This window comes from Asterias amurensis, chromosome 9, assembly GCF_032118995.1.
Source record: "Asterias amurensis chromosome 9, ASM3211899v1".
Lineage (NCBI taxonomy): Eukaryota > Metazoa > Echinodermata > Asteroidea > Forcipulatida > Asteriidae > Asterias > Asterias amurensis.
Genome location: NC_092656.1, coordinates 15,132,890 through 15,156,620, shown reverse-complemented (window position 1 = coordinate 15,156,620; position 23,731 = coordinate 15,132,890). Strand labels below are relative to the sequence as shown.

Sequence of the window (23,731 nt, the reverse complement as noted above, 5' to 3'; positions counted from 1 at the left end):
AAAGTACTTACGGGGGGCGTGTTTCCTCTCACTCTTGCCTCCAATGTTGGGGTTATCTACCCAAGGCTCAATGAATATAATTTGCTTATAGCAGCCCGGCGACAAATATAGGTGTGGCATCAACGTACCAAAATGAGAAAGTGTGGTTCTGCTACTACTTGCTATCCCTCATGTACTAATTTGATATTTGTGGAACGTCTTCCCATGAATACCCAAACTGAATAAATTCGGCAAATTATTTACAAAGCGCAAAGCAAACTAAAGAGGCCTGAAATTATGCAAATTGAATATGCGCGTAAACAAACAACTAGGGCGCTATAGTGAGAGCAATGACGCGTGGCAGCGCTGTAAAATAATGTAAACATTTATGACTCGCCTGGTGCGTCGCGATCGCATATGCATCGCCGTGCTATATTATGTACATATGGAAAATAAGACAATAGTAATGTATTAACCAATGCCTGGCAGCGTAGATTAACAAGTCTGACTGGTCACACACTGAAAGGAGCAGGTAATCACCACCATCCTCTACCTGATCCATTATGGCACCTACTTTCGCACCTTGGTATTCTGACTAAAAAACTCTACGAGAAGAGGTTGTCATGCTGGCATCCACAAAAACGTAAGATCATGTCAATATCTATGAAACGTCAAACTGTTTGGAACTTACCTGTGCGCAGGGGTGTGGTTGACATTAATCTGACCTGTGTTCCTATCAATCACAATCAGCGGCAGAATCTGATATATGTTCCAGTAATAAGGAAACAACCACTACAACAAGGGACGCTGTTGACCAAGTTTGCTTTGTGGAATGCTTATTAATAACAAGGTTGCACCAATTTGTGATTTTGTGTCGGATCATGACACTGATAAATTTGCCCTGCACACTAGCCTCCATTAAACAATCGCTGCCCAACTATGACATCATTCACAAACCCAGAACATCACAGCGTGGTGGTGGTTTCATCTTTAAACGTGGTTTCACTACTACCAATAGCAAAGATTTGCGCATGCGTTGTACCTGGCAACACGATTTTTGTTTCTTGTGTCAAAATCAGATTTAGAATCACACATTTCTAGGTTTATACTGCTGTTGAAATTTCTTCATCAACTCAAGTGAACTGTTGCCTCTGGAATCTTATAGTGGTCGATTTCATCACCAAGTCTAGCTACAGTATTTGGTGACATTTTCCTCGCTACTTTTTGCCCTCAACTGAACTGATTGATGTGTTACCACCTTCATGTAGGCTTCAATGTGAAAGGACCCTAATTCCGACACCATGCTTGTGGAAGCTGGCACCAGCGTGAACTGACAAGGTATCATCATTGGTCTTGCCCCTTGCCTATAATTCCCCCTGTGCTACATGTACTTGTTTTTTGATTCACATCCTCAAGAACCACTTGTCATTGCTTATTATGTTTTCTATCAATTTGACTTGTGAAAAAGTGTCACTCATCCATCCTCATCCATCATGGGCCCAGTGATCATACCCTACCATGATTATTAGTTATACTACCAACATAAACAATCGCTACAAACTCCAACAACTCCTGCTTGCTGGGGATGTAGAGCCAAACCCTGGACCACGCCCGCCAAAGTTCCCGTGCGGCGAGTGCAACAGGGCTTGTACCAGCTACAAAGGTGCCAAAGTCAGCATCCTGTGTGAATAATGTGATGAATGGTTCCACTCCGACTGCGTTGGCCTAACCGACTCTGCCCTCAACATCTTGGGCCGCTCAGATCTCCCATGGGAATGTCATAAGTGTGGGCTACCCAAGTTTTCTTCGGGTCTTTTTGACTCAACACTCCTAGATGACTCAGATAGCAGTGCATCATACCATGGGTCCCATTCTTCTACGAGCTCAATCAGTTCAAGCCACCTTGGCTCCCCTCTTGCCAAATCATCACCCAACAAGGGAAACAACCACCATCCCTTCAAGAATCTCCGACTACTCGAGGTGAATTTCCAAAGTATTTTCGCCAAGCGTGTTGAATTCTGGAGTGTACTGGATGCAACCAAACCTGACGTTGTCTTCGAGTGCGAAACATGGCTGAAATCTAGCATTGCCACCAGCGAAGTTTTCCCACCAGGAAACGATGTTTACAGAAGCAACCGAAGGGACGGCTATGGTGGAGCTCTACTTGCTGTGCACAGCAGTCTTAGCAGCCACCAGATCAACCTCATGTCTGAGACAGACATAGTTGTGGCCAAAATCATCAATGGCAACCAGTCTATTATCTTAGCATCTCTGTACAGACCTACCAACAACGATATGACGTACATACAGGCGGAAACCAGTCCGGCGCAAAATACTGCTGTGGAAAAGGGCTGATCTTGACACCATCCGCTCAAGAGTCAACAAGATGGCAGTTGAATACACAGCCATTTTCACTACCTCCACACCAGTGAATCACCTCGCCGACACACTGCAACAGGAATTACAAAACATCATCAACGAATGCATCCCTTCCAATACAAGTTCATCAAGAGTCAATCAACCTTGGTTTAACGCAAATACTAAGCGCATCTTGAGACAGAATCAGAGACTGGTCACGCTTCAAACACATCAAGAAGAAGGCCCAACAAGTCTGCCGCAACACCTACAACAAATACATCCACGACATCATCAACAGCAAACCTGCAGGTGGTAGAAATAAGAGGTTAGGCGCCTTGGTGAAATCTAAGCGATGTGACCACTCGGGAGTTGCACCATTGAAAGCCAGAGGATTTCTTCATTCCGATCCTCAAGCTAAGGCCAATATCCTGAACAAGCAATTCTCATCAGTCTTCTCAACTGACAACGGCGCCCCACTTCCTGACCTGGGCCACAGCAACCATCCTACTCCGAAAAAAGCCCGCCGCTGTATAAAAACCCACACGTATTCACTGTGCGTAACATCGCACGACACGATGCCCCCATACACTATCCGCATGCGGAGGCCGTCAGGCCGACAGCCTTGTAGGGTCTGTGTTGAAGCCACTGACCTCTACAATAAGCGAAGAGATCCCACGGTCAGCTTATTACCATAATGCCCGCGAAAGACGAGACATGTTTACATCACACACCACCACCACGGACGCTCAGCGAACATGATAAGGGATGTGCGTGATTGGACGTCAAAATGAATAATTCATTTGCCTCACATCCTGTGTTGTCTGATAGGTCTGACGAACGATATACATATTCATGAGCTGCATACTAGCATATCCGAGAGCCCCCCAATTTTTTCCACAAGTGGAAATTTTTCAATACAACACATTAAACCCGGAAGTTACAGACCCGACAAGGCTGTCGGCCTGACGGCCTCCGCATGCGATTAGTGGTACGAGTGCGGATGACTTGTGTGCACAGTAGTCGTACGATGTGACAGTGTGTATACGAGTTGGTCATGCGGTGTGATCGCACACACCACGCAGAGGGTATACGGATGGGTTTACAGCGTCGTCTTTTGGAGCGAATAATGCGACTGCCTTGAGCAAGGCTAGTTGCCTAAGTCAACACATGCGCTCACACGCAGTGCGTACATCTTCAACCATTTGAAGGCTGCACTTTATAAGGAAGAAAAAGAAGAAGAAAACCAGCTCATTCAAATCTTTTGAATGTATGGACGTCACAGTGTCAAAGAAAACTTCCAGCATAAGGATGTTAAACATTTACCGTCACCTAAATCATCCAAGAACAGGTCATCTCCCGGTATGTTTTTAGAGGAATTTTCTACACTTCTAGAGTCAACTGTTCCTGTACCGGGAGAGGTTGTACTATTTGGTGACTTCAACTTACATGTCAACTCACCTGAAGATAGCTACGGTAAGAACCTTCTACATCTTACAGAAATCGCTGGGTTCCAGCAACACATCATGGCTGCCACTCACCGCTCCGGTCACACACTTGACTTGATGTTTTCACGCATAAGGTCAACCGTGAATTCTGATCCAAACGTCACCCAAGGTCTTCCATCTGATCATTATGCCCTGGGCTGTTACCTTAACCTTCAACGTCCAGCCCCTCTTTTGAGAACACTGCGGTATAGGAAGCTGCGGGAAACTGACCTTGATAGCTTCAAGAGTGACATTGAGTCATCTGTACTACTCTCTCAACCTGCTGTCGATCTCGTCAAATTAACCGACCAGTTTGATGCAGTTCTGCAAGAGCTCTTAGATAAGCACGCGCCAGAGGTGAGCAAATCTATCATCATCACACCCAATTGTTTCTGGTACTCTGACGAAACTGAAACAACTGAAACGACGCGCTGAGCGCCATAATAGGAACTCTGGCCTAGAGGTTGCCCGACAGATTTATGCTGAACATTGCAAGGAATACAAACGGTGCCTTGAGACATCTAAACGTGACTATCATAAATCCTGTATTGTAAATAGCAGCACGAAGGAGCTATTTCAGATTGTTACCTCATTGAGTGCTCCTGACGAGAGGATGAAGTTACCTTCTCACCGTTCCACAAATGCTCTTGCCAACGATTTTGCAGATTACTTTGTGGAAAAAGTATGCACACTCAGAAGTGAACTGGACTCCACAAGTCTGCCAGGTCTGCAATTACATTCACAACAGCAATGCGCATCCTTGTTCTCAACATTCGATGAAGTGTCTGCCGATACAGTTCAGAAAATGACAATGAACTCGCCCTCAAAAAGCTGTCCACTCGATCCTATCCCTACCACACTCCTCAAAAAGTGCATGGACGGTTTGTTGCCAGTTATGGTTCAGATAATCAATCATCACTTTCAACTGGGGTCATTCCACTGAGCTTCAAATCAAAACGGATAATCTACAAAACTCTCATTCTTACCTTCAAAGCACTCCACAACCTTGCCCCTTCCTACATACATGTACAGGACCTCGTTCATCCTCATCAACCCACACACCCCCTTCATCCTCTTAACCTCTTGCAACAACCCTCACCTCCTCGGACATCATCCTATGGTGGCAGAGCCTTCATTATCGCTGCCCCCTCCTTATGAAATAAGCTTCCATCACATCTTCTGTTCATGTATTGACATTTTTAAGCGTCATCTGAAGACATACCTTTTTAGACAATATTATTTTAATCAATTGTATTTTGTTTCCTTTTTAACTGTTTTTGCAGAGTTGTTTCTAATTTTTCACTGGCTGGTCCAGATTTTGGGGTTTTCTTAAACTGCCTTGTAGTATTTTTTGTAATTGTCATTTTAAATTCTTCGAAAACCCTCTGTGTAACGTTGTATTTTGGAAATTGCTTTTTACTTTTGTATCTAGCGCTCCGAGGTTTTTTTTGGCAATTTGGCGGTTTATAAATATATTTTTATTATTATTATTAGCTATTCCGAACTTCAGTCGGAACAGCTATTGTAATCGTCGATAATTTTTTATTACTATTATTATTATTATTATTATTATTATTCTTTCTTTCCTCAAAATCGTATTGACTTAACACTTGACTTTTAAAATTGTCAATGTCAAATTATAATTATCAGAAAGTGACAAATCATATATCATATGAAAGTTTATGGCCTAACTTAATTTTTAGATTTAATTATATTAAAATTCTTAATTAATTATCCAAGTTACAGCTGTGTGAATATTTAATTAGGCAATATTGCTCCATCATATCTCAAGAATTAAACATCCAATCCAAATTTTTTTTTCGGTTATGGACTTGTCTGGAAGTGTAGATAAGACTTCCACCCTAACGCTTTCAGTCACGTCATCATGACGTCATACGTTTGCACGTTTTATTTTCTGTGTACAAAACATAGGGAGCTAAAAGTGGAAACGTTTTACAGGTCAAAAACACAATAATTGACAATAACTTCAAAATAATTTATCTGTTTGTTTTCAAAATTTCATATTCTGTGTTGTAAAATTTACTGATTCTAATAAGAGATGTTTCAGTATATTAAAATCAGTCAAAGTACGTCAATAATTAATGATTAATTAAAAATCTTGGCATCATGGGTACAATGTGATATGCATTGATCATTGCATTCATACATCTTTCCTATGGTTAGTGCAATACACAATTGGGTTTTTGTAGAAGTCATTGGATTGGGGTAAGTTACATACCATCTTGTACCTTATGAAATTTATTAGTACGAAAAACACAATTTAAAGACTGTGACGTCATCACGTGTTAATTTATGCTAATTAGAAGCTTTAATGAGTTTTTCTTTGCAGCACTATATCTCAAGAAGTGTACAGCCGATTTCAAAGTTTTTTTCAGTGATAGACTCCTTAGGCATAGGAGATTTGCTTCGGGTAACCGTGACCCCGATTTGACCTCTACTTCCGGGTCAACCGGAAGTGGGACCATATCTCAAGAGTTACACAACATGTTTAATTTTTTTCTTCAGTTATAGACTCCCTAGGCATTAAATTTTGTTGAAAATCCGTGACCCCATTTTGACCTCTTTTTCCGGGTCTACCGGAAGTTGGACCATTTCTCAAGAACTACACAACCGATTTTCAAACTTCTTTCAGTTATAGACTACTTAGGCATTAAATATTAACTTTGAAAACTAAGACCCCCCATTCTGACCTTTATTTCCGGGTCAACCGGAAGTTGGACCTTATCTCAAAACCAACACAACCGATTTTCATTCTTTTTTTCAGTTATGGGCTCCTTTGGCATTGGATAATCGCATCGGGTTGGTATGGCCCCATGTTGACCTTTATTTCCGGGTCAACCGGAAGTGGGACCTTATTTCAAGAACTACATGTACAGTGATGATTTCGAGGAAGTACCCATACGAGGAACGAGTACTCGCAAATCACTCGAAGCAACTCGTTTACCACACTCGAGTTTTGCGTGCGTGGAGCGAGCGAGTGCGAGCGAGGAACGGGGGAGTTCGAGGGAGATTCGAGGGCTATCATTTTGTCCCATAGATTCCACTCAATCTTTGCCTTGCGAGGAGCGTTCATGCGTAAAATCTGACCTCGGATTCAGCGTAGTTGCCTGACTGGGAACTCAGAACGTCCGCTCAGCCAGCACATAATAAAAAGGCTGACGATAAGGAATCTCCATCAATACAGGGAGCAGTGGCGGCGTACAAAGCAAAAATGTTGAAGTAGTGTTATACTTTGTATCAAGTTACAACATAGTATAACAATTTTGTATCTTTTGCGATTGTAGCTACAAGTGCGGCACATCTAAGGAAATTTTGATGCCTGGAGTGGCTGGCTTTGGGAGCATCAAGTTTTTTTTTTTTTTTAAATCCATGGCAATTATTTAAATGGGTTGGAGGTCCGGCTGTTATCATGTCCCACAGTCCATATTTTTTAAAGAGCAAAATCAGCACATGGTGACGACCGGTAAACATCACGATGTGGTAAACGTTTTGAAAGGAACATTTTGAATAAAATAAATATTACAGGGGTATATTCTTAATAATTTGGATTCACTGTATATCAGACTAATAATATAAGAAGGAAGCGAATTCGAAAAAGAACTTTTTTTTAAATATAAGTTCAGAATGTCTGACCTCCCCTCTGGTATATTTTTGCCGTTGTTGGACACATATTATTAAGAATATCGGTATTTTAATATTGGCCGGCATTCGATCCTTTTGTTATATTTTTGCCGTTGTGTGATAAATGCATTTAAAAGACCCTTAAAAGTCCGTATTCGTCTTTTAATAATGCCGGAATTTGAGTATTGGTGAACATTTGTAAACAAGTTAAGAATGTCCGACCTCCCCTATGTTTTATATTTTTTTTCCCCTTTTTTAATTACAAGACGGTCCGTATTTTAATAATGCCTGCACTCGAGTATTAGGGAACATTTGTTAACAAATTGACCCCCTCCCCCTCTGGTATATTTTTGCCGTTGTGGGATAAACGCAGTTTAATAAACATTTTTCTTGTTTTAATTACAAAAGAATGTCCGTAACCCGTCTTTTTATAATGCCGGCATTCGAGTTTAATGGAACATTAATGGTATTAAGTTGACCTCCCCGTTGTGGGATAAATGCAGTAAAAAAATCTTTGTTATTAATTACAAAAATGTCCGTTTTCCTTCTTTGAATAATGCCGGCCGAGTATTGGGGAACATTTTTTAACAAATTGATCGCCCTCTGGTATATTTTTGCCGTTCTGGGATAAATGCAATTACAAACTTTTTCAAAAAAATAATACAAGAATACCGTATCCGTCTTTTAATAATGCCAGCGTTTGAGTTTAATGGAACATTTGTTATTAAGTTGACCTCCCCTCTGGTAATATGTTTGCCGTTGTGGGATAAATGCAGTTCGAACCATTTTTTGTCCGCATTCCGTCTTTAAATAATAACGGCATCAGTATTGGTGAATTTTTTTTTACAAGTTGATGATTAATGTCGGACATCCCCTCTTTGTTATGTTTGCCGTTGTGGGATAAATGCAGTTTAAAACGGTGTGTTTTAAATTACAAGAAAGTCCAAATTCCGTCTTTAATGCCGGCATTCGAGTATTGGGGAATTTTTTTCAACAACCTCTCTTTGTTATATTTTTGCCGTTGTGGGATATTGCAGTTACAAACTTTTCTATTAAATACAACCATGGAGCATACAATGTCCGTATTCTGTCTTTTAAAAATGAACACGTTAGAATGTCCGACCTCCCCTCTGTTATATATTTTTCCGTTGTGGGATAAATGCATTAAACACTTTTTTTATTACAAAAAATTCCGTGTTCCGTAATCTGTTAAAAATGCTGCTTACAGTAAATCTAACTCTCAATCAAATTGGCCCAAACCAGCTGTAGTTTACCCAACAACAACTGGTCTTAAAAGCTTGTGTGGTATTTTTACGTTTTCGAACATATTTCCAAGAACCATGAACTGAAAACCAGCAAGGGCCCTGATGATGGGAGCATACTAAAATCGACTACAGGATCCTGGATTGGTCGTGGCTGTTTTATGTATAAATAATCGATTAGTAAAAACAGATTTCAAATATTCAACTTTTCAAATATGAAGTTAGGATGGTCCTATAGCCTCTGAGCATTGCTTTTTATTTTGTACATAAGGTATCAAAACTTCGCTGTTTTGAAAGCACTTGCAAACGTAAAGGAGTTTGAGTTAGTTGGTGCGTTGGTGCTAGTTTCTTCCACTATTGGCTCACTTTAAACCCCAACAGCAAAACCGTCTTCACAAAAGCTGCATTCGCACCTCTGTTGTGGTTTGTTATAATTAGCTGACTCATCCAAACAAGCCTGATCTCTACGTTTTCAACATTGCCAAACAATGGCGGACCAACGCCTCACTTAACATCTCCTCATGTGTGCATTGTCTGCGATGCTCCTTGCTGGGTCTGACATTGTAAAAGAGCACACAAGCAGAAAGGTTTTATATAAGACACTTCCAGGTACTGGTTGCCAGCGTTCTGGTAATGTCTCTCTGCTTTCAAATACCAAATAAAGTACTAACAACAACGCAGTTCTGATGATCAAATAATAAAAAAAATCCCGATCGTGGAAACTTCTTCAATTGTTAACTGCATTTATCCCTAAACGGCAAAAATACAACATAGGGAAGGTCGGACATTTTTAACTTGTAAAAACAAATGTTCCCCAATACTCAAATGCCGGCATTCTTATAAGACGAAATACGGAATTTTTTTAAACAAAACAAAAGTTTTGAACTGCATTTATCCCACAACGGCAACAATATTACGAAAGAGGGGAGTTCAACTTCCCCAATGTTAAAAAAATTATCCCAATACTCGAATGCCGACATTATTAAAAGACGGAATCCGAATAAACGGACATGTTTTTTGTTTGGAAAAAAAAAGGTTTTGAACTGTATTTATCCCATGACGGCAAAATATACAGAGGGAAGATCAACTTGTTAAAAAATGTTCCCCAAAACTCGAATGCCGGCTGGCATTATTAAAATACGGAATACATCACACAACGGGAAAAAATAAAACAGAGGGGAGGTCAACTTGTTAAATATAATGTCGACATTATTAAAATACAGAATATACGGACAATTTTGTAAATAAAAAAGAGCTCCTTTCCCCTCCCAGGTGTATTTTTTCTTCCCATTTACGCTCAGTCGATTAATATTTTCCCTGTCCTTTAATATTTCCTCGTCCATGTTCATTTCCCCGTCCCATGTTTTATTTGTTCTTCCCATGTTTTTCTCAGTCGATTAATATCCCCCATGCCTCCCCACCCCAAGGGTTATTTCCCCTTCCCAGTTTTTTGTTTTCCCATCCTGGGTTGTTTCAATCTATTTATCTACCCAAAATACACCAAAATGCCCCATGCAACAACTCCTGAGTGACATCAAATGGAAAAAAAAAAAATCCCCTTAGATGTGCTGCAATTATACTGGGGTTCTTACACAACATGTTACATTTGTTGTAACTTGATACAAAGTATAACAACACTTCGACATTTTTTGCTTTGTACGCGCCTGCCCACATTTTTTGACCACACTTATTGCTGAGACTCTGCTAGTTGGGATGGTGCAATACTAGGGGAGAAAAAAAACAGGAAGGGGAAATAAACCATAGGACGGGGAATAAACCTGGGACGGGGAAATTAACCTGGTACTGTGAAATAAACCTAGGACGGGAATAAACTTGGAGACGGGGAAATATACCTGGGACGGGGGAATATTAAGGCACAAAGAAAACACGGGAAACAACCCAGGACGGCGAAATAATTATTACGGGACCGAGAAAAAAAAACTGGAAGTGGAAATAAACCTGGGACGGGGAAATGTTTAGGGAGAAAAAAAGGAAGGGGAAATAAACCTAGGACGGGGAATAAACCTGGGACGGAAATAAACTTGGGATGGGGAAATAATTAAACCTAGGACGGGAATAAACTTGAGACTGGGAAAACCTGGGACAGGGATATTAAGGGACAGAAAACAGTGAAACAACCCAGGACAGCGAAATAATTATTACGGGACCGAGAAAAAAACGGGAAGGGGAAATAAACCTGGGACGAAGGGGAAATAAAGCTGGGACGGGGAAATAAACCTAGGACGGGAAATAAACATAGGACGGGAAATAAACCTATTAAAGGACGGGAATAAACCTTGGACGGAAATAAACCTGGGACGGAAATAAACCTAGGACGGGAAATAAACCTAGGACGGGAAATAAACCTAGGACGGGAAATAAACCTAGGACGGGAAATAAACCTAGGACGGGAAATAAACCTAGGACGGGAAATAAACCTAGGACGGGAATAAACCCGAGACAGGAAATAAACAAGGGACATGGAAATATTAAGGGACAGAAAAAAGAAAAAACAACCCAGGACGGCGAAATAATTATTACGGGACCAAAAAAAAAACCGAAGTGGAAATAAACCTAGGACGGGAAATAAACCTAGGACGGGAATAAACCTTGGACGGAAATAAACCTGGGACGGAAATAAACCTTGGACGGCAATAAACCTAGGACGGGAAATAAACCTGGGACGGGAAATAAACCTAGGACGGGAAATAAACCTAGGACGGGAAATAAACCTAGGACGGGAAATAAACCTAGGACGGGAAATAAACCTCGGACGGGAATAAACCCGAGACGGGAAATAAACCCGGGACATGGAATTATTAAGGGACAGAAAAAAAGGGAAAACAAACCAGGACGGCGAAATAATTATTACGGGACCGAGAAAAAAAACGAAGTGGAAATAAACTGGGTCGGGGAAATAAACTTGGTACGGGGAAATGCTAAGGGATAAAAAAAAAGGAAGGGAAATAAACCTAGGAAGGGAATAAACCTGGGACGGGAATAAACCCGGGACGGAAAATAAACCCAGGACGGGAACAAACCTGGGACGGGAAATAAACCTAGGACGGGAAATAAACCTGTTCTGTCAATATGGAAATGTAATACATTCGTTTTTGTAACAAAGATGTGTTACACATTTCAAAACCCTTTCTGTGTAGCCCCCCTAGAGAAGCTGTATGGCACCGTCTTCAATTGGGCGTTATTTTTCAATCAGAAATCAACGTTTGTCTTCACGGGTCAGTGATCCTCGAAGACCCCTCGAAACCCCTCGCTTCCCAGTAGTTTCTACAGCTATGTGGATCGTGTGGCTTGCGTGCGTTTGCGAGCGAGGGATTTGACTTTTCGAGGGGTAAAATTTGCCCTTGTTAAAACTCGATAAAACTCGACCTCGCTCGTCTCGCTCGAATGTTTTTGGGGTACTGCCTCGAGATCACCACTGTACACAGCAGATTTTCAAACTTTTTTCAGTTATGGACTCTTTGGGCATTGAAAATCAAGCATGGCTTTCCGTGACCCAGTATTGACCTTTACTTCCGGGTTAACCGGAAGTGGGATCCTATCTCAAGAACTACACAATCAATTTTTGAACTTGTGTTAAATTTATTCAGCACAAAGACCATGGCGCCATGTTGACTTTTATTTTTTGTGTTAAAGCTCCTTTTGATTTAGTATCAGATACAAGACCAGGTAATCACATGTCATAGAGTTGTAATGTGTGTGTTTTTTGTAGCATAGAGAACTTTTATTAACAAAACATCCGGGAACAGCTGTGTGATTGTTTACAATCACTATCTTTATTATTATTATTATTATTACAACATTTTCCAAACTTTTTTCAATTATGGACTCCTTGGTCATTTTAACACATAATCCAAGCCAAAGAACACGGAACAGCTTTGTGTTTGTTCACAAACACCTAATGGGCAATTCCACGCAAGTGCGACACGAGGGTCAAAATTTCAAAATGCTTTTTGCTCAAACATCTTTTGCAAAATTGATATAGAGTATATTTTGAAGTTTCTAGAAATGAAAAAAAAATGATCCAGACCAAATATTTTGAAAGTTACAGCACTCTGAAGTTGACGCTACGTTAAATGGGACCAATCATAGGTAAGAACACAAAATTTATTTCTTTTTGTAGTTTTCATTAATCTAAAGGCACTCATTTTATTTTGTTTGGTAAAAATAACAACTCTCAGTTTCTCTCTTTAGGAAAACAACTTTAATTAATATAAAACTAATGTTAGATACCTAGTATTTGCCGTCAAATGAACGCTTTTGTTAGGCTTAGTGTAATGTCAGTCACAAAAAATGAAGATTTTTGTCATGAAAGTATACATGGTAGCAATTAAAATCTGCCCTCCATTATTTTCTTAGTAGGGGGTCAGGGTAGAGCAACAATGTTATCAAACAGGTAAATAATTGTCGTTTAAATTTGTTTATTGATTAAACAAAAGTGTAATGTCAGTCACGTTTAATGTCAGTCACGACAATGTAATGTCAGTCACGTTATTACACAAGCTAATGAAAAAAAAATTGAAAATTTGATGGACTATTAAGTTGTCTTTTACTCAGAATGCAACTTAAATGAAGCTATATAATCGTGAAACACTGCTCTTGGATCTGTTTATTTGTATTTTTAGTCCAATTCATCCATATTTTACAGGTAAGTGAATAACAAATTTGTAAGGTGAACTCACTCAAATCCATGTACACATAAGGCGCATTATTCATTGTGAATATTTGTCCTTGACCGAAGTAAAAGTAATACAATTGTTTTCTTTTTAAATAGGGTCAACATTATTACTAAGAGTCTCACACAACACAAGTTTTACAAGAAAGTAAGGAGGATACTACAAGACAGCAGCAGAGATGGGCTGCCGGGTGCATGAAAACAAAGGAAGCAAAAGGACAAAAAGCTATAAGACTGATTAGAAGAAATTCTGAACAGAGAGATGTAAATCGAAATAGAGAGAGGGTATCCAGATGTCATAATCTTAAGAAGCAGAGAGCAGCTCAATCAGCTGATCCATCTCCTTCAGAGCTTAGGATACTTTAACAGCTCCTACATACACTAGATTGACTTGATGGATACGAAGTGCTATTTCGATGGGAAGGACAAGACTGTTTTGTTGAATATTTTACTTAAAAGTGTGCAAAGTAAATGCAAACTGGTCTGCTACTCCACCAAGGTGGAGAATACAAAGTGGTGTTGGTTGGTTGATTCAACCTTAAATTATGTCAAGATTTAACAATACAGGTCTCAAAATACCCACTCCACCCACAGCAATTGCCGCAGTGCCCGTTGCTTTGCATTGGTGCCCTAGTTTCTTCAAAGTTCAGTACAAATTTACAATTTTGTCGCAGAGTGCCCTTTACATGAGGAAAATTGCAGTGCCCCTTTAAGAGCCATGTTCAAGGCCTGGTAACAATGTAGCCAATACCTTGGAACCTGACCACCCTCTGACAATGTTAGTGTTCAATTTTTGTGTGCTTACATATGGTATCTATTTTGATCTAAGTACATTTTATAGATTGGCTCGTTAACTACACAATTTTCTTAGCAATAGTTAAAGTACTGTAGATTAAGGTATTGCAAATTGAACCAATAAGATAAATATAATCTTACAGATTATTGCTTACTGGCTAGGATGTAAGAGTCCATGTAAATGTTTTGATTACAATAAAGTAGGCGTGTGTTTTTAGCAGACATATCCCAAAGCTTGAAAATTCGGAAATAGCTGAAATAGCAGTTTTTTCTTCTCTCAGTTTTCTCATGCATGTGAAAAGCTACATTTACAAAATTGTTATTATACTGATAGAGTTTATTTCACTAAAAAAGGGAGCACCCATCTCTTCCTTCATGTTTCATTTTTTTTCAATAGAAACTTCATCCCAATTCCCAAATTCCAAATAGCAGCTTATGTTTTAGCTCTTTTATAATACATTTTATCACAATTAATGCATGTTTCAACCTTTAAACATCTAAAAAATTATAGTTATTCCTTTAATATAGAATTAAACAGTTCATTGATACTCTCTTGTGGACAGAATTTTTAATTTTGTTTTGCTAAATTGTTGTTACTGATATTCCAGCAGATGTTTGAGCGCGTAATGTCAGTCACGGTAATGTCAGTCACGGAGGTTAATTTGCATAATTATCAAAAAATTCATGAATAATTGTTCCCGTCTAACTTCAAGTTTTGGTTACCCTATCAGATAAAATGTTAATATGGATTTAGATCTGTAGCACTTTTAACTTGAAGAGAAATTTAAAAAACATATCAACACTTACACTTTTTGGTTGCGTCGCTTTTTGTAATGTCAGTCACGGCAGTTAACGACCCCCCTAGTCGGAAAAGCTGAACATGAAATTGAAAAGTTTCAAAGCTGCATTGTGTATTCAGGTCCTAGTATCCTCCATGCCAAACATTGTTAAGATGGCTGTCATTGTTTAGACATGAGAGCTGATTAGATATTCAAAATTAGTAAAAAATGTTATGTCAGTCATGCTGTAATTGCCCTAATGTCTATTTTTATTTTTTTTAAATAACAAATAACCAAAAAATCGGTGCGGCCACTAAATTTGTTGTGTATTCAAAGCAATTAGCCCAAAGTGGCATAAATAAAGAAATAATTTGGATTATACCATGTTCAGATAGCAATTGATGTGTTTAAGGTGTAAAAATGGAGAAAAAAATCATTAAAAATCATGTGATGACGTCATCATAACGTCATTCCACAATTCACGAGAACTTGCCAATATCTAACAATATAGTTTCAATATAATGGCGTCGTAACTTCGAGAGTTATACGACTTTAAAAAGTGCACCTTTAATGCCGTGTCACGTGACCCCCGATGCCGTCATTGATCTGAAACTCCACACATATGATGCCTGCCTGACAGTAAATGTGTGTGTAAATTTTAAAGTGATTACAAAAAACTTCGCCACAGACATCTTCAAAAAGTCCGTTTCGAAGAAATTTCAACCTGCCATTAGAGGGTGCTGTTGCAATTTATGACGTCATCAATACTTTTTTTGAACTGCCCATCCTTGCTAGACACTTCCGTCCATGGGAAAGCAACTTCAAACTGTTACCACTTTTGAGTTACAGGGCACTTCCGTTTTTGGCCCATTTCGATCGGAAGTAGAGGTCATGTGAGGTCAAGCACAGGAAATAAAATGAAGACAAAAACAACAGCTGTTAGCTGCACTTCGCTACGAAACAGCTAAAAAAACTTTAACCAAAACAAGAGCTGTTTCGCTACGAAACAGCTAATAAATTCCAGTGCCACCCCGGTAAAATGGGTGTTCCGCATAAAATTTTACGTAACATTTTATATAAAGTACAAAACCAGGCACCACACAGTTTGTCTTTAATTTAAATTTGTATTGGCTGCGCTGGTGTGATAATTACACGTACAATGTCAATGTCAATATGACATGAACTTGATGTGGATTCCCCGGGGAGCTTTATGCCCTATGTTGTACCTCTTTCTTGAAAAAATAAAAGTTGTATTGTAATTTTAAAAATTAAGTTTGGCCTTGTTTGGCCTTGTGTTTTGCTGTCGTTTGCAAATTCTTTAGAGTGAAACACAGTGTTTGTTAATTTTTTAAAGGCACAGATGGCATTTAAAGTTTAACTTCAAGGCCGTTATTTTTTGTTCATAGGGTTGGTGTCTGGATCCAGCAGTGATTGGACATGATAGATTATAAGATGGCCACTTTGCAGATGTTGTTGAACCTGGCATGCACTGACTCGCCTCCCCTTTCGCCATGGAAACCAAGCCCTACTTTCCACCGTGGGATCCAAGGTATATATTTTTTGGGCCATGCAAAAATAAAAAAGAACACTATTCATATAATATTATTTTTTATATCTTTATAAATATTAACCATTGTTGAGAACCAATTTTTTCAATATAAACTCAACCTTTTTAGCTCTCTGCTTTTTTCCAGCTGATACCTAAATCGGCCTTCATTGACAAGAGGCTACCATCAGGAATATGGATTATCTGTTGAAGGTTCATCTTCTGTAAGAGGTTCTAATGAGCAGAAGACTGGCTTTGATGTATATGTAGTTTGACTAGGTCAGTCAACTGTGCCTCAACCACCCCTCCACTCGCAATACGTCTGGCATTCATGAGAGCATGAGTACGCCATCAGTTTGCAGACTCGGGATGCATTGTCACTAGTAGCGGCATTTAAACCAAAGAATTACGATTGCTTTTAGGCCCTTTACGTTTCGACTACTCACCCCTCAAATAGTCGCGACTATGGCATTAGTCGCGACTAATGTCTAATTCTCAAGATGCATTGTGACAATGTGTGCCAGAAGCGCAATATAGTAAAATTCAAGCTGAAAGGATTCAAGGATTGTGTCACTGATGTCTGAATGTGTTTTGTTAGTAAATTGAGTTGTCGCAAATTGTCATGAGAGACACAGTTGGTTGACCAAATAGGTAGTGGCGACCCCTTTTGAAGTAGTTGCAACTAAACTGCCCACACAAAGTAAGGAAACTTTTTTCAATCCAGTATATTTGTTATTATTTAATACTCTCTTTGTATATGGTATATATTAATGCAAAGCTGAACTGTTCCTCTTTAAAATGATACCACAGTTGCAATGATTACATGTTGCTGGACTTAACCACGTTAATGAGAATGAGACAAAGTCACAAATCAAATGTGCCAAAATTAGCAATTTTGTGTTACTGTGTGAACAATCAAATTGACACTGTAATTCAAACAAGCAAGACAACTTACTGATCTTATTCCACTTTATTGAAAGAAGTTTGGTATAGAGCAAGACAACTTACTGATCTTAATACACTTTATTGATACAAAAAGTTCAGTAACAAGTGAATGATCCGAAGGCGTTGATGACAGCCTGGCACCTTCTTCTCATGCTGCACACAAGTCTTGTGATGCGCTTATGATGAGGGATGGCGTTCCATTCTTTATTAAGGTACCTGGTTAGGTGAGCCACAGTTGATGTGTTGGTGGTTCTGGCGCGGATAGCAAGGCCAAGCTGGTCCCACAGATGTTCCATGGGATTCAGGTCTGGACTGTTAGCAGGCCAATCCATCCGGTGCACCCCAACATTTTTCAGGTAGTCAGTCACCAGTCGGGATCGATGGGGGCGAGCATTGTCATCTTAAAATATGGCATTTGGTCCAAGAGTCTGCAAGTATGGGACTGCATTCTGCTGTAGAATGTCGTCTTGCAAATACCCATCAAACAAGGTGTTTTTCATGAGATGAGTGTTAGCTCAGTATGCCAAGTTATTATTACATTCTTAATTGGAGCGTTTTGGGTCAACAGAGGGCGCTATTCTAGAGTCAGTGAACTTTATTTGCTTCAGTCACATGTATTGTCGCCATTTTACTTGTCATCTTTGTCGGTGTTGATAAATTGTTTTGTCGGAAGCCCAATGTCGTACATGTAAGTAGCATCTAATTCATAATATAATAATCATTTAATAGTATAAGATATACAGTTATTATTTAAGGGCATTCTGGATCAGATTAGTGTATTTTTTGTTGTCATTAATTGTCACGAATCATCAAAGAATAATTTGGTTGGGTTTAATTTTGCTGTCTTTATTATGCATTCATGCGATTTACACATTGCATTCTCTGTAGTAGAAGACCCATTTCCATTGTGAATTCAGTACTGTTGTCAAATGTTATTGTGCTTACAATCAGTATTTGTTATTTCCCTTTGTGTTTGTAGATTAAACCGTGTTCATGGAGTTTTAAGAAAGTCAACCAAGTGTCAAGAATGAGTCAGTCTTTTAAGAAGAATTAAGACTAAATCTAGTTATTAATCGTCACCCGCCACATGAGTTTAACACTCCCTTCGCACTGAGAACACAGCTTGGCTGGACCCTAAATGGACCCCTTGGAAAGACGATCAAGCACGAAGCCATCTCAAACTTTATTGAGACAGATGTAGAATTAGAATGTCAGCTTCAAAGGTTCTGGAAGTTGGACACAAGCGAATCACTTCACGACGACACTAAAAGGATGTCAATAAAGGACAAGCAAGCCATAGCCATATGGGAGGAGAGTATCCAGATGAAGGACGGTCACTATGAACTTGCAATCCCATTCAGAAATCGGCCACCAGACTTGGTTAATAACCGTTGTATGGCAGAACGACGCCTCCAGTCGCTAGGTAAACGGCTCCAAGGAGACACACAGTTGAAGTTGAAGTACAGTGAAGGTATGAAAGACCTTGTCGCCAAGAAGTATGCAGAAATAGTAAATGAAGACGAGCTAGCTCATAATGGCACAGTGTGGTACCTACCACACCATCCAGTATACCACCCGATGAAACCTGAGAAGTTGAGAATAGTATTTGATTGTGCATCCATGCATCATGGGATGTCCTTGAACAAACAAGTACTGAGTGGACCAGACTTAACCAACAAGTTGCTTGGGGTACTTTTGAGGTTCAGGCAAGAAACAGTGGCCCTCATGGCCGATGTTCAAGCCATGTTTCATCAGGTGAGGGTTTCCCCGGAAGACCATGATGTATTGAGGTACTTATGGTGGCCCGACGGGGACATGTCAAAACAACTGTCTGTTCACAGGATGAATGTACAGTACATCTTTTTGGTGGCACATGGAGTCCCAGTTGTTGCAACTTTGCACTGCGGCACACGGCTTTGGATAACTGCAGCGACTTCCATCCAGACACAGTTGATACTGTGTTACGTAATTTCTACGTCGACGACTGTCTCAAGTCAGTAAGCACTGAAGAAAAGGGAATAGAGATTGCTCGAGAATTGTGTAGTCTTCTAGCAAGAGGCGGTTTTAAGTTGACAAAGTGGATAAGCAACAACACAAAGGTTCTAGCATCAATTCCAGTGGAAGAAAGAGCCAAGGATGTTAAGGAGCTTGACCTGAATTATGAAGCATTGCCAACAGAGAGAGCACTTGGGATGCAGTGGGATGTTGAGCATGACTGCATCGGTTACAAGATTAGTCCAAAGGACAAACCTTTGACACAAAGAGGAATACTTAGTGTGGTTAGTTCCATCTACGGTCCACATGGATTTGTAAGTCCATTCACCCTCAAAGCTAAGTTGATAATACAAGACCTTAGTCAGAAAAAGCTTGGCTGGGATGAGGCACTGGAACCAGAACCCCTTCGTAGATGGCTAAAGTGGAAGCAAGATCTACCCAAGATCGAGGAATACAAGATTAATCGTTGTTTGAAACCCAACGATTTCGGAGAAATAGACAGTTACCAGCTCCATCACTTTTCTGATGCATCTGAGTTAGCCTATGGAGCGGTGAGTTATCTACGTATGACTAGCAAAGAGCACAGCCATTGCTGCCTTCTTCTGGCAAAGGGGCATCTTGCTCCAATCAAGAAGGTTACTATACCCAGACTAGAGCTAATGGGAGCGACACTCTCCGTCAAGCTTGACGCAATGATGCGAAGAGAACTAGAATTGGATTTCCCCATAGACGGATTTTGGATGGATAGTACAATTGTACTACAGTACGTGAAGAATGAAGAAAAGCGTTTTCACACATTTGTGGCCAACAGGATTTCACTCATACACAGTGGATCATCACCGAGTCAATGGCGTCATGTTGATTCAAAGTCAAATCCTGCTGATGATGTCTCCAGGGGATTGTCAGCAACAGAAATGATAGACAACGAGCGTTGGTTACATGGACCGAGCTTCCTATGGCTCGACAAAGAGGACTGGCCGAAGTCACCACTCCTAAGACAACTTAAGGACGAGGATCCGGAAATCAAACCAAACAAAGAAGTGGTCACTATATGCTACATACAGTCCTGCTCAGAACTTAATAGACAAGCTGTTGGAACGACGCTCATCGTGGCATAATCTGAAGAAAGATGTTGCATGGTTACTATGGGTGAAGGAGTACTTAGGCTGCAAGGCAAAGAAGCTTCATACGCCAGACATGCAGAAGCAGTTAACAGTAGATGAGATGTCGAGAGCAGAAGATGCGATCATAAGATACATCCAGCAGCGTTCATTCAGTAGTGAATTAAAGTGTCTCCAGATGAACAAGGGTATTGGGAAAACCAGCTCTGTCTTCAAACTTGATCCTGTATTGTCGGTTGATGGCATAATGAGAGTCGATGGTCGTTTGAAAAATTCCCCTGTTGATGAACAAGTTAAGAGTCCAGTCATCTTGCCGAAGAATCATCATGTGGTGTTTCTTATTGTGAGACATTTCCATCAAGTATCGGGACATTCAGGAAGAGAGCATGTACTTTCACTTTTGCGACAACGATTTTGGTTGATAGCAGCAAGATCTACAGTCCCCAGAGCACTGCGTGATTGTTTTGTATGCAAACGGTTGTCAGCCACGCCTATCGAGCAGAAGATGGCAGATCTACCTCAAAACAGAGTCACTCCAAACAAGCCACCATTTAGTTATGTTGGTGTAGATTGCTTTGGCCCCTTCATGGTGAAACAGGGTCGGAGCTTAGTGAAGCGCTATGGATGTATTTTCACATGTTTGGTAGTCAGAGCCGTGCATATTGAAGTTTTGCATTCACTTGATGCCGATTCATTTATCAATGGGTTACAGAGGTTTATGTGTCGCAGAGGGCAACCGGAGGAGATGAGGTCTGATAATGGCTCTAACTTTGTTGGAGCAGAGCGAGAGCTCAGAGAGTCAATGGAGAATTGGAACAAGCATATCAATGAATATCTTCTTCAGAAAGGAGTTCGCTGGTTGTTTAACCCACCCACAGCATCGCATATGGGAGGTGCATGGGAAAGGCAGATTAGGACTACACGCAAACTGATGAATAGCCTCACGAAAGAGCAAACGATGCCAGATGAGAGTTTATCCACACTTATGTGTCTTGTTGAGTCTATAATCAACGGTCGACCGATAACCTCGGTTTCAGATGATGTAAATGACATGGAGCCACTCACACCTAGCCACTTGCTTTTGCTACGTGCAGGAGTAGTCTTGCCTCCTGGTATTTTTGACAAGAAGAATCTGTATGGACGAAGAAGATGGCGGCAAGTGCAGTACATGTACATGGCAGATGTTTTCTGGAGAAGATGGATTGGAGAATACTTGCCTGCACTTCCAGTAAGACAGAAATGGTCTAAACCACAGAGAAATGTGCAAGTTGATGATATGGTTCTAGTTGTTGACAATGATTTGCCAATGAACAAATGGCTGTTGGGGCGAGTAGTTGAAACTTATCCGGGAAAGGATCAGTTAGTCCGAGCAGTCAAAGTAAAGACAAAGTCATCTACCTTGACAAGACCTGTACAGAAACTCTGTCTGTTGGAAGCAGTTGAAGGGATGGAGAGCGCAAACTAGTCATGAGTTGTTTGAAATTTAAGCCCCTTTTGTGCTGGGTGAACCTCACCATGTTGATAAAGCCCGTAAACTAAACGTTTACATCCAGTGTTAGAGTTAAAGGTGCATTTTGGGGGATTGTCATTTTTTCAAGTTCCAGTTTTTAAAGGCATTCTTCCCTTATTGTTGTATTAAGTAAATGGTATGTTTGTGTAGACATTCATTTAGGGGTCGGGATGTAATCTCAGTATGCCAAGTTATTATTACATTCTTAATTGGAGCGTTTTGGGTCAACATAGGGCGCTATTCTAGAGTCAGTGAACTTTATTTGCTTCAGTCACATGTATTCGTCGCCATTTTACTTGTCATCTTTGTCAGTGTTGATTAATTGTTTTGTCGGAAGCCCAATGTCGTACATGTAAGTAGCATCTAATTCATAATATAATAATCATTTAATAGTATAAGATATACAGTTATTATTTAAGGGCATTCTGGATCAGATTAGTGTATTTTTTGTTGTCAATAATTGTCACGAATCATCAAAGAATAATTTAGTTGGGTTTAATTTTGCTGTCTTTATTATGCATTCATGCGATTTACACATTGCATTCTCTGTAGTAATAGACCCATTTCCATTGTGAATTCAGTACTGTTGTCAAATGTTATTGTGCTTACAATCAGTATTTGTTATTTCCCTTTGTGTTTGTAGATCAAACCGTGTTCATGGAGTTTTAAGAAAGTCAACCAAGTGTCAAGAATGAGTCAGTCTTTTAAGAAGAATTAAGACTAAATTTAGTTATTAATCGTCACCCGCCACAATGAGGGTTAATTGTGTCCGATGAGCTTACTGGTGCTAATCATTGTGTAAACCATTAATGGTTCTGAAAAGCTTGATCGGTTCGATTATTGAGCATTACCTATTGACCATTCACAGACAACGGTAATTTTGGCACATTTAATTTGTGACTTTGCCTCATTGTTATTCGTGTAGCCAAGTTCAGCAACATGTTATCATTGCAAATGTGGTATCATTTTAAAGAGGAACAGTTCAGCTTTCCATATACAAAGAGAGTATTAAATAATAACAAATATACTGTATTGAAAAAAGTTTCCTTACTTTTTGTGAGCAGCTTATATTTGTAATAGTCGTGGCAGCGCGATTTAACAAAGTAGTTGAAAAACGGTTGCCGCAACTCGACTAATGATTTAATAGTTGTGACTATGACACATGTCGTACTAGACACCCTGCCCCCGATTTCACGAAGCGCTGCGACGCGTCGCAAGTGCAGGTTGCGACCGGTTACATGTCGTAAGTTGCGATGCGTATGAAATCGATTTCATCAAAGTTACGATGCGTTGGATGCGTCGCAAGTTCCTTGACAACGAGGAAGAACACGTCGTAAGTTACGACGACCCATAGGGTCGTCGTAAGAATGCTATGTTTCATTTGTTTATGCACAAAATGCATGAAAGGACATAACATTTACCACACGTAACTTCCGTGAACCAATCGGGAAGACACTAGACAACAAAATGGAAATTTACCCTCCCCCCCCCAAAAAAAAAAGGATGGGTAAAAGAAAACAAACACACGCATAACAAACGAACACACACAAACTAAAACAACTAAACAAATCAATAATTATAACCCCCCCCCCAAAAAAAAAAATACCTAAACACTAGTCCGA

At 39.9% G+C, this 23,731-nt stretch overlaps 3 protein-coding genes across 5 annotated transcripts in view; 2 read left to right on the top strand and 1 right to left on the bottom strand.

Moving 5' to 3' along the window:
- The window catches only part of LOC139941977 (high affinity cAMP-specific and IBMX-insensitive 3',5'-cyclic phosphodiesterase 8B-like), a 232,362-nt gene that overhangs the window by 205,903 nt on the left and 2,728 nt on the right, over nt 1-23,731 (bottom strand). The window contains exon 2 of one of the 3 annotated variants that reach the window (XM_071938629.1): nt 15,021-15,087. The exons of the other annotated variants lie outside the window; for them this stretch is intronic. The gene's annotated coding sequence lies outside the window, so the exon portion shown is untranslated. The remainder of the gene's footprint in view (nt 1-15,020; nt 15,088-23,731) is intronic. 3 annotated transcript variants of the gene reach the window in all.
- Nucleotides 18,756-20,596, top strand: LOC139941863 (uncharacterized). Its single transcript, XM_071938495.1, has 2 exons — nt 18,756-19,238; nt 19,325-20,596. Exons 1-2 carry the CDS (start codon nt 18,756-18,758, stop codon nt 20,594-20,596), a joined length of 1,755 nt encoding a protein of 584 aa, XP_071794596.1.
- LOC139941862 (uncharacterized) lies at nt 20,676-22,064 on the top strand. Its single transcript, XM_071938494.1, has one exon. It carries the CDS (start codon nt 20,676-20,678, stop codon nt 22,062-22,064), a length of 1,389 nt encoding a protein of 462 aa, XP_071794595.1.

Bases quoted from the DNA above. Each gene is read 5' to 3' on its own strand.
- LOC139941862 (XM_071938494.1), top strand. From the start codon at position 20,676: ATGCAGAAGCAGTTAACAGTAGATGAGATGTCGAGAGCAGAAGATGCG.
- LOC139941863 (XM_071938495.1), top strand. From the start codon at position 18,756: ATGTCAATAAAGGACAAGCAAGCCATAGCCATATGGGAGGAGAGTATC. The intron at 19,239-19,324 runs GTGAGGGTTTCC...GTCTGTTCACAG, and splicing joins TTCAAGCCATGTTTCATCAG to GATGAATGTACAGTACATCT.